The sequence below is a fragment of the Muntiacus reevesi genome, chromosome 2 (genome assembly GCF_963930625.1).
Source record: "Muntiacus reevesi chromosome 2, mMunRee1.1, whole genome shotgun sequence".
Taxonomy (NCBI): Eukaryota; Metazoa; Chordata; class Mammalia; order Artiodactyla; family Cervidae; genus Muntiacus; species Muntiacus reevesi.
In genome coordinates, this window is record NC_089250.1 from 275,184,754 (window position 1) to 275,200,497 (window position 15,744).

Sequence of the window (15,744 nt, forward strand, 5' to 3'; positions counted from 1 at the left end):
AAAAATCCCCTGGCGTTCGCTTGTTAATGATTTTCCCCGAGACGGCGAGAACACACCTCCTAAATGACCTTCACAAATTTCCTTCCTAAACCCTAGCACGCTCGTCGACCTGTGTACGAAGCAATCGCTGCTGCCTGCCTATTCCAGGCTCCTGTGGGTCCCCGCTCCTTCTAGTCCCTCCCAGGGGGGTGATCAGGCCCCCTCTTCCACCCTGCTGGGTGGGTTCCTCCTCCTCACCTGAGCGCTCAGTTCCCCTGCTGCAGCTCACTACCTGCTAACGTGAAAGGTCCGGGCGTTGAGAAGCAGAATCCTTCCAGAGGGGCGAGGCGCCTTCCCTACTCTAGGAGATTCAAGCTACAAAGCCTCGGGGTGGCCTCAAATGAGACCTGTCTCCTCAAAGTGAGGAGCTTCCCAGCCAATGCACCAAATGTTATAGCCTCATTTTCCGGGAAACAAACTCACTCAGAAGGACAATGCAGATAGTGGATTGCACTTTATTACACCGGCGGGCCCGAGGCAGAGTCTCCTCTTAGCCAAGGGCACCGGCCAGCATTTGTGAAAATCTTTTATACCCCAGGTGTATGTGTCCAAACCCACCGCCCCAATCCCTTGATGCTTACAATTGAAGGGTAAATACAATAACAATAACACCATCATTCACGTGTTGTGTGTTCAAACAGTTAATAATCAATAAGCCCACGGTTACATTCCAACCAGTTAATAACCAATAAGCCTGTGCTTACATTCTGATAGATACTGTCCGGAGGCAGGGGTGATTAGTGTCTGTTTTCTCTTAGGTGATGAGTAACCTGGATATGACCTTCAAGGTTCCCCTGTCTGGAGGGGGTCTTATCCTTCCATTGTCGTTCCCACAGGCATTAAGCAGAGAGGTCAGAGTCCACTGGAGAGGTGGCCGGGCACGATCAGCCCGGACAGGCAGGAGATGGAGTCCAGGCCCTATGAATTCCTTCTTCTAAATGATGCTTTTGAACGGTGGTGTTGGAGAAGACTCTTGAATATCTCTTGGACTTCAAGAATATCCAGCCAGTCTATCCTAAAGGACATCAGTCCTGGGTGCTCATTGGAAGTGTTAGGGGAAGCACACTGATTGAAACCGCCCACCCTGGCCAGGCACCATAGTAACCATTTGCATGAGTTGTTTTATGACAGGAGATCCTGATAAGGAATTTGGAACTAGTAAGCCACCACCAGCCGGAAGAGTTCAGAATAGTCGAGAGGAGACACCGCATATCCGTCCACTTCCCAGAATCCCTCTTGCTAGCATCCATCTTGGCTGAGCGATGTGTGGGCCACCAGGAAAGACTCTGAATTATAATGATTGGCCAAAGATCACCCGGAAACGAATCCCTTCACCATGAAACCCAAGACTGCCAGGCACGCTGCAGAGCAATTCTCCTGGGTTCCCTTACCTACTGCTCTCCACCCAGGTGCCCTTTCCCAATAAAATCTCTTGCTTTGTCAGCATGTGTCTCCTCGGACAATTAATTCCCGAGTATTAGACAAGAGCCCAGTTTGGGGCCCTGGAAGGGGTCCCCCTTCCTGCAACAGAAGGACTGATGCTGAAGCTGAAACTCCAATACTCTGGCCACCTGATGTGAAGAGCTCACTCATGGGAAAAAACCCTTATGCTGGGAAAGATTGAGGGCAGGAGGAGAAGGGGACGACAGAGGATGAGATAGTTGGATGGCATCACCGATTCAATGGACATGGATTTTGGTGGACTCCGGGAGTTGTTGATAGACTGGGAGGCCTGGCGTGTTACGTTTCTTGGGGTGGCAAAGAGTCGGACATGACTGAGTGACTGAACTGAACTGAACTGAATGGATTAGTGGTTTCCTCTTCTTTCTTGCATTTCAATGTGAATTTGGCAATAAATAGTTCTTGGGTACAGATACCAGGTCTTGGAGGGCCACACCCATCCTAGAAGGAGCCCCTCCCCAATCAATCAGGCTGACACTCTTTGTTTGTAGAAGTTCCCGCCGTAAATGCTCCCTTCCTGAGGTCACAGGGGTGTTGAGTGTGAGGCTGCAGCTCTTGGATCTTGGACCTGGGTCTCCCTCTTACATTGTTTCAAAAACCCTCACAGGCTGAGTCAGGTGACCTGGTAGTTCTGTCTGTTAGGTCTTGGGAATTGTACTGTGGCCTGCACTCTGTAAGGCAGAAAGAAAGGAGAAGAACTGGCAGGGGTGGTCTGCATAGAGAATGCAGGAAAAGTAAACACCAAACAAAGCATGTGATTAGCATATCAGGTTAGTCTGGATTTTCCGCTGCAGACCGGGAAGGAGAAAGTAAAAGAGGAGCTCTGAAAATGGCAAAGGGAAACAAGAAAACTATTTCTTCTCGATCATTGCAGCAGTTGCAGATTCAAGAGTTGTGTGGATGCCTTTAAAGTTATTTACTTAACACCCAGATGTGAGTTTGTGTTAAAAATCCCCAGAGGAGAGGCAGAGCTGGAGGAAGAAGAGGAGGAAATGGCAGCTTCTCAGGTAAACGTCCTGTCCCGGGTCTGGGGCTGTGTCTGGTTTTCCTCCTGAGATGTCTGGACTGAACATTTGCGAGCCTTCAATTCTCTGCTACTAATTTTTCTACCTAGGGTGTTTGTTGTCAACTGCTTATTTTTTTCCAGTTTTTCTTGTGTTAGAGGAGACTGGCTCTTTAGACAGTTTCTTCCTATGTCCCAGAGCCTGTTATCCAATGTATGTATCCTGGCTTCCTATAGAGCATGATGAATTCTCAACGTTGTCAGTTTCAATGTTGAACATATTCCCTTTGTGAAAGACCAACACGGGGAGGCACTGGTATAAGGGATTCCCAGTGGAATGCTGTTCTGTGTTGGGATCCTAGGGAAGTAGGGGAAATGCCATGATGAGTTTATATCTGGATGCACCTTCAGTTCTTTAAAACAGGAGCAAAAGGCAATGCCCTTGGAAATAGAATGGACTCAGTGGTCCAGATTTTTTTTCAGAATATTTTCAAATATAAAAAAATGCAGTTGAGACTATCCTCTTCCTCTGTGTCGACAAGAAAGACTTACTAATTAAATGTGGTATTAGGCTACATGTCACGGGAGGTATATATGAAGTGAAATTTGCTTCAAACTAACATTCTTTAATGATAGATTCAGATCATGGTTTCCATAATATTGCCAAAATACCCATGCAGTGGTAATGCATTCTTCCATGTGCTTCTAACCCCATGACTCTGATGTTAACTGGTTTAGGTACTTCTGTGAGATTCCCATGCTAGGCAGCTCATGTATTTTCCTTTTGTCTTTAACAAGTGTCTTGGAGAAAAAAAGTGAAGGATGTGCAGAAACTATCACAGTTAATGGGGGAATCCGATATGCTCTTAAGTTTCTCTTTGCTTTGGAAGATGACTGTGTTTAGTAGAGATGCTGGGTTTGGGGATTTTTGTCACTCAAGCCCAGGTCTAGGCATTTCCTGGTGCACTCCATGCTCACATCACAGACTCTCATCACATTTTTGTATTTTCCAAAATGTTTATAAGAATCTTATTTGTGTTAATCTATGTTCAACTGTATTAAAATTTGAACTATAGCTCTTTGGAAGTGATATCGATTTTCAGGAAATTGAAAAATTCAGAACCAGAGCTTTACTTTATGTTACATCGTTCTGTATGTCTGTATTCTAGTTTATTTAAAGAAATAAAATAATATCATCCTCATATATTTATATACATCTTTAATAAGTTAAAAATTTTTATTTTATTGACATGAGGACTTTCCCCTATTAACTATTAAAACGTATATAATCCCAATTTAGTTTATGTGTCTGTCGACAGACCTGTTAACATGATTTGATCGCTTTTTTCTATTTTTTTAAGATTTTCGGAAGAAGGGAATAGGTACCTACTCTAGTATTCTTGCCTGGAGAATCCTATGGACAGAGGAGCTATTATTTCTGTTGCACATTCAAGATTCTGTAAAAACTGTCAGAAAGATATACAGTATATACTAAATAGTTAAAATGATTCTTGCTGCAAGGTTACTATCCTATAAGACCTGTAAAATCTGTAAAAGACTTAAAGTCCAGACTTAAGTATGAATTCTTCCCTACTATTCTCCTTCATTGCTGTTCAGAATGGTCATTTGTGGAGCAGAATTTGCAATATTACTAGTTCAAATAAGCTTGGTAAAAATGTGGCACAATTTCTCCACTCCAGAACTCTTGTTTCAGAATCTGCTTTTTAAAAATGTTTCCTGGTTTTTGGTAGACAATTTATCCTGGGTCACACGTGGACAACACTCAAAAATAAATATGCCAGTGTTGATCTGATGACATTATAATTTCTCTTCCACATCAGAATAGTTTCTTGTGAATCATATCCTCTTTTCTTGGGGTTAAAAATATGGTAGAAAATGTTACTGTGTGATACCAGAAACTACCCTAAATCAAAATCAGTTCTCTGAAATTGCTGCTTTCGTTTACGGTCAGGTTAGGAAGTCTTTGCTTGGCCATATGACAGTTGGTCAGTCAGTCAGTTCAGTCATTCAGTCATCAGTCCTGTCTGACTCTTTCCTATCTCAGTTGTGTCTGTCTCTTTGTGACCCCAAAGTACATGCATGTGTACTTTGTATTTCAGGGACGGCTGATGTTCCAGGATGTGGCCATAGACTTCACCCAAGAGGAGTGGGAATGCCTGGACCTCGGTCAGCGGGACTTGTACAGGGATGTGATGTTAGAGACCTATGGGAACCTGGTCTCCTTGGGTGAGGACAACTGCCTTCTAGAATCCCTTTTCCACCACTGGCTTTGGTGCCTGCATTTCTAGAACGTCTCCTGGAATTTTCTGCTTCCACCAACACCGTAAGATCCCTGCTTTCTAGCAGGAAATGGGTATCTGTGAGTTTAGAAAGAAAGCCTTCATGGGGATTCAGTATGATTCTAACCTTTTTCTTCCTTGATGTAATCTGCCTCCTTCACTCTAGCGTGGTGGTGATTGAATCAGTTCCATGGTATTAAATAGTGACACCTTCCTCTTAAAATCACATTTACATTACTTACTTTCGCCTTGTAGTACTTGACCGGAATCTCAGGATCTGATTTTTATGTATCTGTTAGTATTGTAAGGGTGCTTTCAATAAAGTATTTGGGGGAATCATCCTCTAGGCTACATTAACATTCACCCTTGTGTTCTCTTCTCACCGAAATAAATATTGGGTTGGAAACTTGTGAATCTCTAGCAAAACAGCTATTCCTTTCTCTGATGAGCAGGTCTTGTGGTCTCTAAGCCAGACCTGGTCACCTTTCTGGAGCAAATGAAGAATCCCTGGGATGTAAGGAGAACGGACACAACAGCCACATACGCAGGTAGGTGTGAATGGAGTGAGCTGAGGACTCAGGTGAGAGGTCCAAGGAGCAGTGAGGAAGTCCGCCTTTATCCTGTGGCTTGGGAAGACGTGCTGCAGTGGAAATGATTCTGGAGAACTCTGGGTTCATTTCTGTTGCTGTCATAGACGGACATTGCCTGGCTCCTTCTGCCTCTCAATCATTCATGAATTCAGCTCCATGATTACTTTTCTCATCCACAGTGAGAATTCAAATTCTCTTCTTGGCTTGTGACAACTTGCATGAGTTGGCTGCTCTTTCATTTCTTGGGGGTCCTAGGAAAACTGCCCATTGATGAGTAAATATAAGATGCTCTTTTTAAAGTTTGTTTCTCCCTCTAGAACGAAGTATGTGAGTGGAATTGTTGCAGGAAGGGGGACGCCTTCCAGGGCCCGAAACTGGTCTCTTGTCTAACACTCGGAAATGTATTGTCCGAGGAGACACATGCTGACAAAGCAAGAGATTTTATTGGGAAAGGGCACCCGGGTGGAGAGCAGGAGGGTAAGGGAACCCAGGAGAACTGCTCTGCCGCATGGCTCGCAGTCTTGGGTTTTATGGTGATGGGATTCGTTTCCGGGTGGTCTTTGGCCAATCATTCTAATTCAGAGTCTTTCCTGGTGGCGCACGCAGCGCTCAGCCAAGGTGGATGCTAGCAAGAGGGATTCTGGGAAGTGGACGGACAGGTAGTGTCTCCTTTCGATCTTTCCCGAACTCTTCCGGCTGGTGGTGGCTTATTAGTTCCGTATTCCTTATCAGGATCTCTTGCCATAAAACAACTCATGCAAATGGTTACTATGGTGCCTGGCCAGGGTGGGCGGTTTCAGTCAGTGTGCTTCCCCTAACAACTCCCCCCTGAGAGACTTCACACTCAAGATGCTTCTTGGGAATTGGGGCGGAGGTCTCTTTTTTCTGTAACTTCTTCCTGCTGTGCCTGGGCGTAGGCCTGCCTAGCAGAGTAGAAGTCTCTCTCTACCTGATCTAAGTTGGGGTGTTTTATATCTGAAACCAGCTTTCACTCTTGTAATAACAGCAACTTAGTTTGAAACTGTCAGCGCCTCTCAGAGGTAAAATAGACAGGGGCCAAACAGGAGACCTAACAGGATGGTCATCACTGGTCCCCAGAAACAGGAGGCACCGCTGGGATGATTGGCGGGTGGTCAAGCAACAGAGCTGTGTTCTAAGAATCTTGTTTAGTCTGAAGTTACCATCTTCCACCTGGGTGGGGGCTCTAGTTCTGTAGAATAACTCAAAAGACATTGTTATGCATATATTTTTTTGAGTCGGAACCAGGACCCGTCTCAAGGCTGTACCACCGTTTGATTGTTTCCCCTCTGTTTCTATATTTTTTTCTTCTCTGATTGGTAATTGTTTGAATCTACCCTTTGGAACTCAGGGAAGGTCAAGGAGGCTGAATAAAGCCTATATTTTACAGTACAGCAGATCTGTACTCCAGAGTCGCCACCCCGCGGAGTCCTGTTTAGTTTTATTTATGGAACAGGGCAACTATGACTGTGATAACTTTTTGTCAAAATGGGGCACAGGACCGCCTCAGCTTGGAGAAGAGACACTGAATTGGAAGTATTCCTGAGTTCCAAGTCCTAGACTTGAGCCTTGTGTGATTAAAATCTCAATCCCTTGGTCTGCCATTTTGTTGTAACATAACCAGTTGGTAGTAGCTGGAGAAGGGATAACTGGAGTTTTAATAGACAAAGTAAATCTCTTTCTTTTAGAAGAATGGCCTGAAATCCAGTCTGGACCTGACACTTCAGGGAGACTTGTAGCCAGGTGGCCAGTTGCCTAGTTTTATAAAAAGTAAGGTAGAAGTTACTAGCTTCCAGCAGACATTGTTTTGAGAATGGTGGCATCCAAGCCTGACACGACTCAGAAAACTCAAGTGTTTAGCAATACAATGACTAATCTGAAATTACACCCATAGTAACACCTGGTTATTTCCCAGGATGTCTGAACCATAGCTGAGTACTCTATTTTGACTTTTAATTTTAAAATTTTTTCTTTAATAGCCAAAGCAGATGGCACCATTAATGATGTCAGTGTTTCTCTAGGTATGAGAAGATGCAAGAATTGGGACTCATAAAATCTCTTGAAAAGATCTAACTATCTGAAGGCCTGTTCTGCCAGTTTTTCCCAGAGCACGGAGCGCCTCATTCCTTATCTTCACCCTGAACTCCTTTCAGGGCCGTTGAAAGTCAGCAGTTGCAGTGGCCATGATATAATCACTGTAGATGTAGATGGCAAGTGTCAATCTTCAATTGGCAAAGCCCCTTTTTGCTCACAAACTTGACGACGACTTTGAGGGGGGCATTTCATGACCATTTTATCTCATGGTGCTGAGAATGTCCATTCTCAGGTTTGGCAAAGATTTTGTCGACCGGCTTCTCAATGTGCTGTTACTGGATTAGGCCATAAAACAGTATCTAAAATTTTCTGGACCACCTGTCTTACTAGCCTCTTGGTCCAGGAAAACATTCCCTCTTGTTGCTTTTTCTCATATCTAGAGTTACACTGTCATATCATCGATTTCATAAGGAACTATATATTATTTTATCAGAGGCCTCAGTCACACATTTGGCAGTGTAAGAAACAGCAATTTTGTAAAACAGGTGAAATACAAAGAACATAGCCAGCAGTATTAGTAAAGTCACGAGTAAGACTTAAGAGCTTCCATTAGATGTAGCCCAGTATATCCCAGGTCGTCTGACTTAGTCTACTCTGTACGAATCTTTATCTTTCAGGGAAATTATACATTGGCACCACCATCTATAACGCACATAGCCCAGTTTTTTTAGTGTTACTAGACTGATTATCCTTAGTATGATTTAATTGTTTTTAACACAGAGGAGACTTTAAACCTAAATTACCATAGCTTAGTGTTATCTATATAAATCTATCTCATAATTGTGGGAGACTTTTTTTTCTTTTGCTAAAACTTTTTTGTTGCTCTGATTTAGCTTGAGGAATAGAAAAAGGCTCAAATTTATGGCCAGAGTCAGAGTAGGCATTATTAATTGGCCCAGTGAGGGGATCTCGTCTGGTAGTATCACAGTGACCTGAATATGACTATAATTTTTTCAAGTAAATTTCCTCAGGGCCAATCAGTTAGAGTCTTGTAGTAGAGAAATTTACCAAGGTAACCCAGAGCTAGACACAGATAATTGGCCACAAACCCAACAATTGGATTGATTTTCAAAACTAGCATAGTATCAGGCCTGTGATAGAAAAGCATTTGATTTATATGCAAAAGTCTAAGAAGTCAAGAAAACATTATAAATGATCATATGAATCAGGTCCAGCATCTTGGACAAGCTGTCTACCTCTGATGTTGTTGTCTTCTCATCCTGGTGTACTGTAGTTTCTCTTGTTTGAGCATCATTTTAAGGTGAGATCAGGTCAGCTGTCTTCTCTATAGATCAATCCAGTGTAGGGGCCTTTGGAAGTGGGAATTAATCTAAGAGTTAATTTTCTTCAGTTTCATTGTGTAAGAGTTAGTTAAGAGTACCTAATAAAAAGTCTTTCTATCCAGGTTGGAGACAGTCCCTTAAATTATGTCTTTTTCCAGTCCTGGTTGCAGGTCATGAGGCATCCAATCTTCATCCAAAGATAGATTATTGAGGTAAGCTTTAGAAACAAACTTAGGGTGTTCTTTAAGAATTTAATTAAATTTGCATTAATATCACATAACAGCAAAGAACTACCCAAGAAATGAGTCTTACTACATGCAGACCTCCATGAACAAACTGGGATTTAACATTTTTTTTTTGAAATATTTTTTTTTCCAAAGTTACCCTCATTTTTATCAAATATAACCAAATTAAGGCTATTTTGTTTGCAAAATAGGTCTGTTCTCACTAATTTTGGTCTGATGATTTATATAACCATAATTGATTATAGACTTTTTATTTTGCTGAAACACATATAGAATCTCAGACTGAACTTTTAATATAAAACAGGGCTGGGAAACTCACACCAAAGGCTTATCACAGATTTTGAATAACAAATCTAGGTGAACTCTTCTCTTTTTAAGGTCTCAAAAATTCCTTGAGATTTTTGTACCTGTTAGTGAGATAACCTTTTTAGCTCATTTGATAAACTTACTGGAAACTTAAGAGTTTCAAATTTCTGGAGGAGTCAGATAGAGAGAAAATATAATTGTTTTGTTTATAACATAATTTTACCAAATTATTTTCATAATTAGTTTGAGAGGAATGTTTTCCTTACTCCCGGAAAACACAAGATTTAAACCTGTAATTTTTCAGATAGAAACCATAAAAACTATAAGCATATTCGCTGGTTCATTCAGTCCTTTGTTAACTTTTGTGAAGTCATCAGGTTTCTCATTAGAACACCAAGACATTTCAAAATGTTAAGAACTCTATATAATTTCTAGGATATCTGTATTAGTAATTTTACCATACATTATAACATGAGCAGATTTATTGCTCATTTGATAATCTTTTTTATGTAATTTAACCAACCAAATAAACACAGTTTAATATCTCTCTTTGGGATGTTTCAGGGGCCCTCTGAAGCACCCCAAAGTTAGCTAGAGGTCAAAGGAACTTTAAAAGAATTTGATTTAGGAATTTTTATCGAAAAGATCAATTAAAAGCGTTTAGAACATTTGGTCAGATTTAGTCAATGTTGATGGCTGTATCATTTAGCTTGTTGCTATGTCAAAATGGGCGTAAATACCAAGGCTCAAGGTCTAGTGAAAGTCAGCTCCGCCATCTTGGACCTAATTGGCTCTAAGCAGTTTTCTTACAACCATGTCATTCCTAACAAAATCCACTTATCTAACTAATTGTAATCCAATTTTAGAAAATCCTGATTATGCATAACTCTTTTTAATATTTTTTCATACTTTTTACTGAAAGCACACTTCCTGCTTTCCTTTAGCAACCAAGAGCTAATTTTTATATTAGCATTTTATAGATTGGTGAGCATAAATACCAGTGATAAATTCTAAAACCCTTGCTTTCTTAAAACATTTTAGGATGGCATCAAACATTATTCATTTATGGTCCCAAATCTCTTTAGTTTTTCTGTAAAAGGAAATCAGTGTTTAGTAGTAAATGTTTCAAAATCTTATTTCATTTGGAAATGACCTAATTATTTAATAGACTTCCAATACTTGGTTTAGCACAACCCTTAGAAATTCAAGTTACGCCAATCTGGGGAGACTATTGTAGACAGATATTCTTAAAGAATACAAACTCATATCTCATTTACATTTTTTAGAAGTTTCTTCACTCGAGGTAATTTCCTTGTTGACAAACTTGTAACATATAATATATAACTTATATTAAACCTAGGTTTAATCTTCTTCTTGATGTTAATTACTCTAAGACATGTCTATATTAGATAGGTCAACAAACAAACATTAATATCAGGTATTTAATACTGAATATTTCCCAGTTCACCTGAACCTGGAATTTATTGTTTAATTTAGAATTATTTGATTTGTAAGCGCTTACCTTTTTTTTTTTAAGCCAATTAAATAGAGCTCATTTACAAATTAACCTAAAAAATATTACCCAGAGACAAAAACATACCAAGACATATTTAGACAGACACACTGCAAGATCTAGCTTCATTTTCGAAGTTTGGTCATGAATTAGATATTACAATATAAAATTTAAATAACATTTTAAAAGGCTTTTTTCCTTTTTCTCTCAGTCTCAGGAGTTAGATAGAGATGGTCTAGATAAGTGTTCCTGAGAGCCCTGGTCTCAAGGCACAGGGAAAGAAAATCAAGTTTTAACAAAATGGCGGCAGGTCTAAATGGTGGATAGACAAAGCAAAACGGCCGTCACAAATCACGACACAGAACAGAGTTAAAACACACACATATAAACCTGGCAGTCCTCATCAGACACTCCCTTAAATACAAGAATGCAGTCTCTCAGAAAACCTTCTATAGAGACACAGAACTTCAGATGTCTTCAAAGATTTCAAAAGGAGGAAAGGAAGCCAGGTTGAAAGAAGAAGGAGGAGGAGGCGGGAAAGGGGGCAAAAGGGGTGGCCTTACAGACGTCTCCTGCCACCTGCAGACACCCAGGTGTTACGGGACTTTTCCCTGGGCTTCCAGAGAAGGGAGGACTGGAACTCGGCCCTACCAGAAACCAGACCAGAATTCGAGTTCTCTGCCAAGAGGAGGTGATCAGTCTCCAACCCACAGCTCAGGCTGAGGCCCTTCGACCAGATTCCTGCGTCCAGGACCGGGCGACTAGAAAAACGGGAAGGATAGGAAGGATTAAGGAGAGAAAAGAGAGAGGGAAGGGGAGGGAGGTCAATAAAATCTCTTGTTCCTTACCGGTCGGGGCACTCTGGCCAGTTGTCCGCGTCAGGAGGAGACCAGGGACAAAAGGGTCCCAGTTGCGGCCGCTGGGTCTGGTCCATTGGCAGGCAAGCTGGCGCCTGAGTACCCCGAGTGGTCAGGATGTCAGTCTCAGCGAAGAAGATGTCCCTTCGTGGTCGCCATTTGTTGCAGGAAGGGGGACGCTTTCCAGGGCCCGAAACTGGGCTCTTGTCTAACACTCGGAATGAATTGTCCGAGGAGACACATGCTGACAAAGCAAGAGATTTTATTGGGAAAGGGCACCCGGGTGGAGAGCAGGAGGGTAAGGGAACCCAGGAGAACTGCTCTGCCGCATGGCTCGCAGTCTTGGGTTTTATGGTGATGGGATTCGTTTCCGGGTGGTCTTTGGCCAATCATTCTAATTCAGAGTCTTTCCTGGTGGCGCACGCAGCGCTCAGCCAAGGTGGATGCTAGCAAGAGGGATTCTGGGAAGTGGACGGACAGGTAGTGTCTCCTTTCGATCTTTCCCGAACTCTTCCGGCTGGTGGTGGCTTATTAGTTCCGTATTCCTTATCAGGATCTCTTGCCATAAAACAACTCATGCAAATGGTTACTATGGTGCCTGGCCAGGGTGGGCGGTTTCAGTCAGTGTGCTTCCCCTAACAGAATTGTAAACAAACTACCAATACTCTAGGAATATTGGAGACTGAATTTATTTTCTGATTTATATTTTCTAAAACACTAGAAGCTACAAATATGACCTTATAAATTTTAAACTCATTTCAGTGTATAAAGCAAAACATCGATAAAATGAGAGAATGCAAATCTCTGAATTACACCAATGTTTCACATTTCTTTATGTGAACTCATTTTAAATATCTGAAGTGTATTTGCCACAATTCCTCAATGGTAAAACACTTTAATATGTTCAATTAACTCAAAGATTTCTTAAATAAATTGGCAAAATAATTTAGAACATTTTCCACCAGATTTCTAAAGGTTGTTTCAAACTATTACCATTTTAGATCATATAAAGTCCTTTTAAGTCCTTTAAATCCTTATTGGATTTAAATCCTTATTGTTTTACAATGTTGTGCTCTTGTACAGCAAAGAGAATGAAGTATACGTATAAATAGCCACTCTTTGTTAGATTTCCTTACCTTTGGGTCTCCACAGGGAACTGAGTAGTGCTCTCTGTGAATCCAACATATTTTTTAAAATCTCACTTTTTATTTAATTGCTTAAGACTTTATTACCTCATTTGTTATCAGTTTCCAATGGCCCTGAGTTTCTAATTAGTTTTATGCCAATATCATTTATCATTTTTAGATACAAACATCTAATAGAATGTGTTCAAAGAGAGCACAAGTGGTAAGAAGTGGATTAAAGAATTGGAAGGCACCTAGTATTTCTGAAAACGTTTGGTGTCTCCATTTAAGACGACTTAGGGCAAAGGTAATCATTAGACTGCGTGTCTCCGCTTCATTCAGTGGTTCTTGTAGCTTATTATTTTGCCTCTTCCTCTGCTCCATACTCTTTGTCCTCTGGTTTTATTACATGTTCTGTTTGTGTGGTCTCTGCCCTGAAGGCTGCAGGATCCTAGATCCTCTTGTTTCTTGTGCCTGCCCCTTAGGGGCTCAGTTTGATCCTGATTTGTGCCCTGATCCCCTTGATGGGCACTTGATTGCTGGGACCCCAGCCTTCCCTGGATATTGAGGGGACCTTCCCCATCGCTCTGTGGCTGTCACTGCCCTGTCTGTGGTGGGTCTGCGCCCTGGTTGGTGGAACAGAGCCCTCAGATCTGTTTCTTCACTGTGATCCTGATCTGTGTGGAGGCAGGTGGGATTGGAGCACACCCCCGGGAGAGAAGCCCCAGAGGATTGCTGCTCTGGGGATGTTCCCCCTTGGGACATGCTCTGTGCGTCACTTTCCCCCATTGGCTGAGTCCCGTGTGACCCTGGTTGGCACTGATCTTGGCCCCAGCTCAACCATGGGTATGCCGGCACACGGCCCTGGGGTCTCTCGGATGTTGTTCTCCCCGAGTCACCAGCATAGATCCCCTGAACTCAGGGCCTAGGTCCCACGTGCTGTGGTGCTGTGGGGGCAGCTCAGACTCCGGCCTGGCCGTGTCCCCTCGTGTCCGAGCCCACAAAGTATACAGTTGCTAAAGTCACACCGCTGTGACCGGGGGCGTCCCTCTTGTCCTTCAGATGCTCTGCAGGGGCTGAGCTGACAAAGCCGGTTGCCTGTGTAAAAGCGTGGTTAGTGCAGCTGCGAGCAGAGACCTCAGCTTTGCTTCCTTAACCCTGGGGCTCAGCTGCGCTTTCAGCTACTTCTGAGCATGTTGGCCACCCATGGGTGTCTGCTCCAGAGGCTGCCCCAGGGCACAGGGGCCTGCTGACAGGGGAGGAGGGGCATGCGGGAGGCCGTGGCTGGGCCTCAGTAGAGCCCACCGGGTGGCGGTCCTCCCTACTGCCAGGGATGAGGGGCCAGCACGGGTCAGAGAGGCTGTGGTGGGGTTCTTCCCTTTGGGCCTCACTCAACAGTGGCGTCTGTGCTTTGGTGGTGCAGGCTTCCTCCACAAGCGTCCCATTTGCAGAGCTCCTCCCTCCCTCCCGTCCCCTCAGGATGTCTCCTCATGGCCAACCGCAGTCCTCTGCCTGGGTCTGCTCCCCAAAGCCCACGTTCCAGGACCCAGCCCTTGTGTGCAGGGGTGACACCCTTGAGGTGGACACCTTCTCAGGCTGGGGGGCAGGGCAGGGGTCAGCACCCCATCTGCAGCTCTCACTGTCCTGCTGCCACACGCGGGTTGCCATGTTCTCTTCCACAGAGAATGAGGCTCTCCTTCTGTCCAAACTGGGCTCCCCCAGTGAGGGCTCCCCCAGATGTGGACACCTCTTCTCTCTTCAGATCCCCCAAGGTTACAGGTCCCATCCCAGTTCCTCTCATCTTCCTTCTCCTTCTTCTTTTTTGGTCCTACCTGGCTCAGCAGGAATCTTTCTGGCCATTTTAGGTGGTGTAGGTTCTTTCCTAGTATTCAGGGGGGCCTCTGTGAGAATTGTTTCAATTTTGATGTATTCTTGATGCATTTGATGAGAGAGATGAACTCCAATCTACCTAATCCTTTGTCATCTTGATCCTTGGGTCCCCATTTTCTGTAAATCTTCAAGGATATTCACTGAGAATAGTAGGTAAGAAAGCTTTCTTTTGGTATCTTTCAGCTGTGTCTTCTCACAAAACCTATGGTTTGATGTCAAAGAATCCAAGGTTTAAAATTTAATCCAAAAAGCAAACCTATATGAAAGAGCTCACCTCGGAAAAGAATATTTAACCAAAGCCTGGGGATATACAAGGGCGTGTGAAAGACTGAGAGGATGTTTATATGGACATAAAGAAATTGAGACCATTTCACATACCGTGGACATGACTGCCAGAAGAAATGAGCACTGGGAGTCAAATTGGGGCCAGCACCCGATTCAGTCATCACCGTCTGCCGCACAGAGTATCTTTGTAAGCAATGACTCACATCAGTTTTTGAAACACACATGTTCTCTAAGGGGAAATGTGGAAAATCGTCCAGTCTCTATTCCAAAGGCTTGTACAGACCACTCTGAACATAGACTTCGATTACACATACATTCAACCACGTCTGAAAAGGAGAAGTTTACATATGATGGGGAAAACTCACAGTATAATCACCTTGAGGGATCTGTGAGCAGCGGGTCATTATTCTTCCTCCAACAGACAGGTTCTCTCCAATCCAAAATGTGTAATGTTGATAATAACGGAAGAGACTTAATTCAGCCATCACTGTTTGATATATATCGTGATAGGGTTAATATAAAACAATTTTTCTCGTATAATAACACGTGTCAGGCGTTAAGTAGGAACTCCAATCCCAATAGTTACCAGAGTATTTATGATGGAGCAAGAGACTGTTCATGCAATGACAGTGGATATAACATTGAAAAAGACTCTGATCTTAGGAAGCATCAGGCACCTCAGTCTTCAGATAAGGATTCTAAAAGTAATACATGTAGGAATATCTTTTATCGAGCA

At 42.9% G+C, this 15,744-nt stretch overlaps 1 protein-coding gene across 1 annotated transcript in view; it reads left to right on the forward strand.

Annotated features, from left to right (window-relative positions):
• Nucleotides 1–4,632: 4,632 nt before the first annotated feature.
• LOC136159572 (zinc finger protein 420-like) overlaps nucleotides 4,633–15,744 on the forward strand; it is a 39,149-nt gene continuing 28,037 nt past the window's right edge. The window contains 2 exon segments of the mRNA XM_065921964.1: nucleotides 4,633–4,750; nucleotides 5,256–5,383. Of these exon segments, the coding sequence (XP_065778036.1) occupies nucleotides 4,633–4,750; nucleotides 5,256–5,383 (246 nt within the window).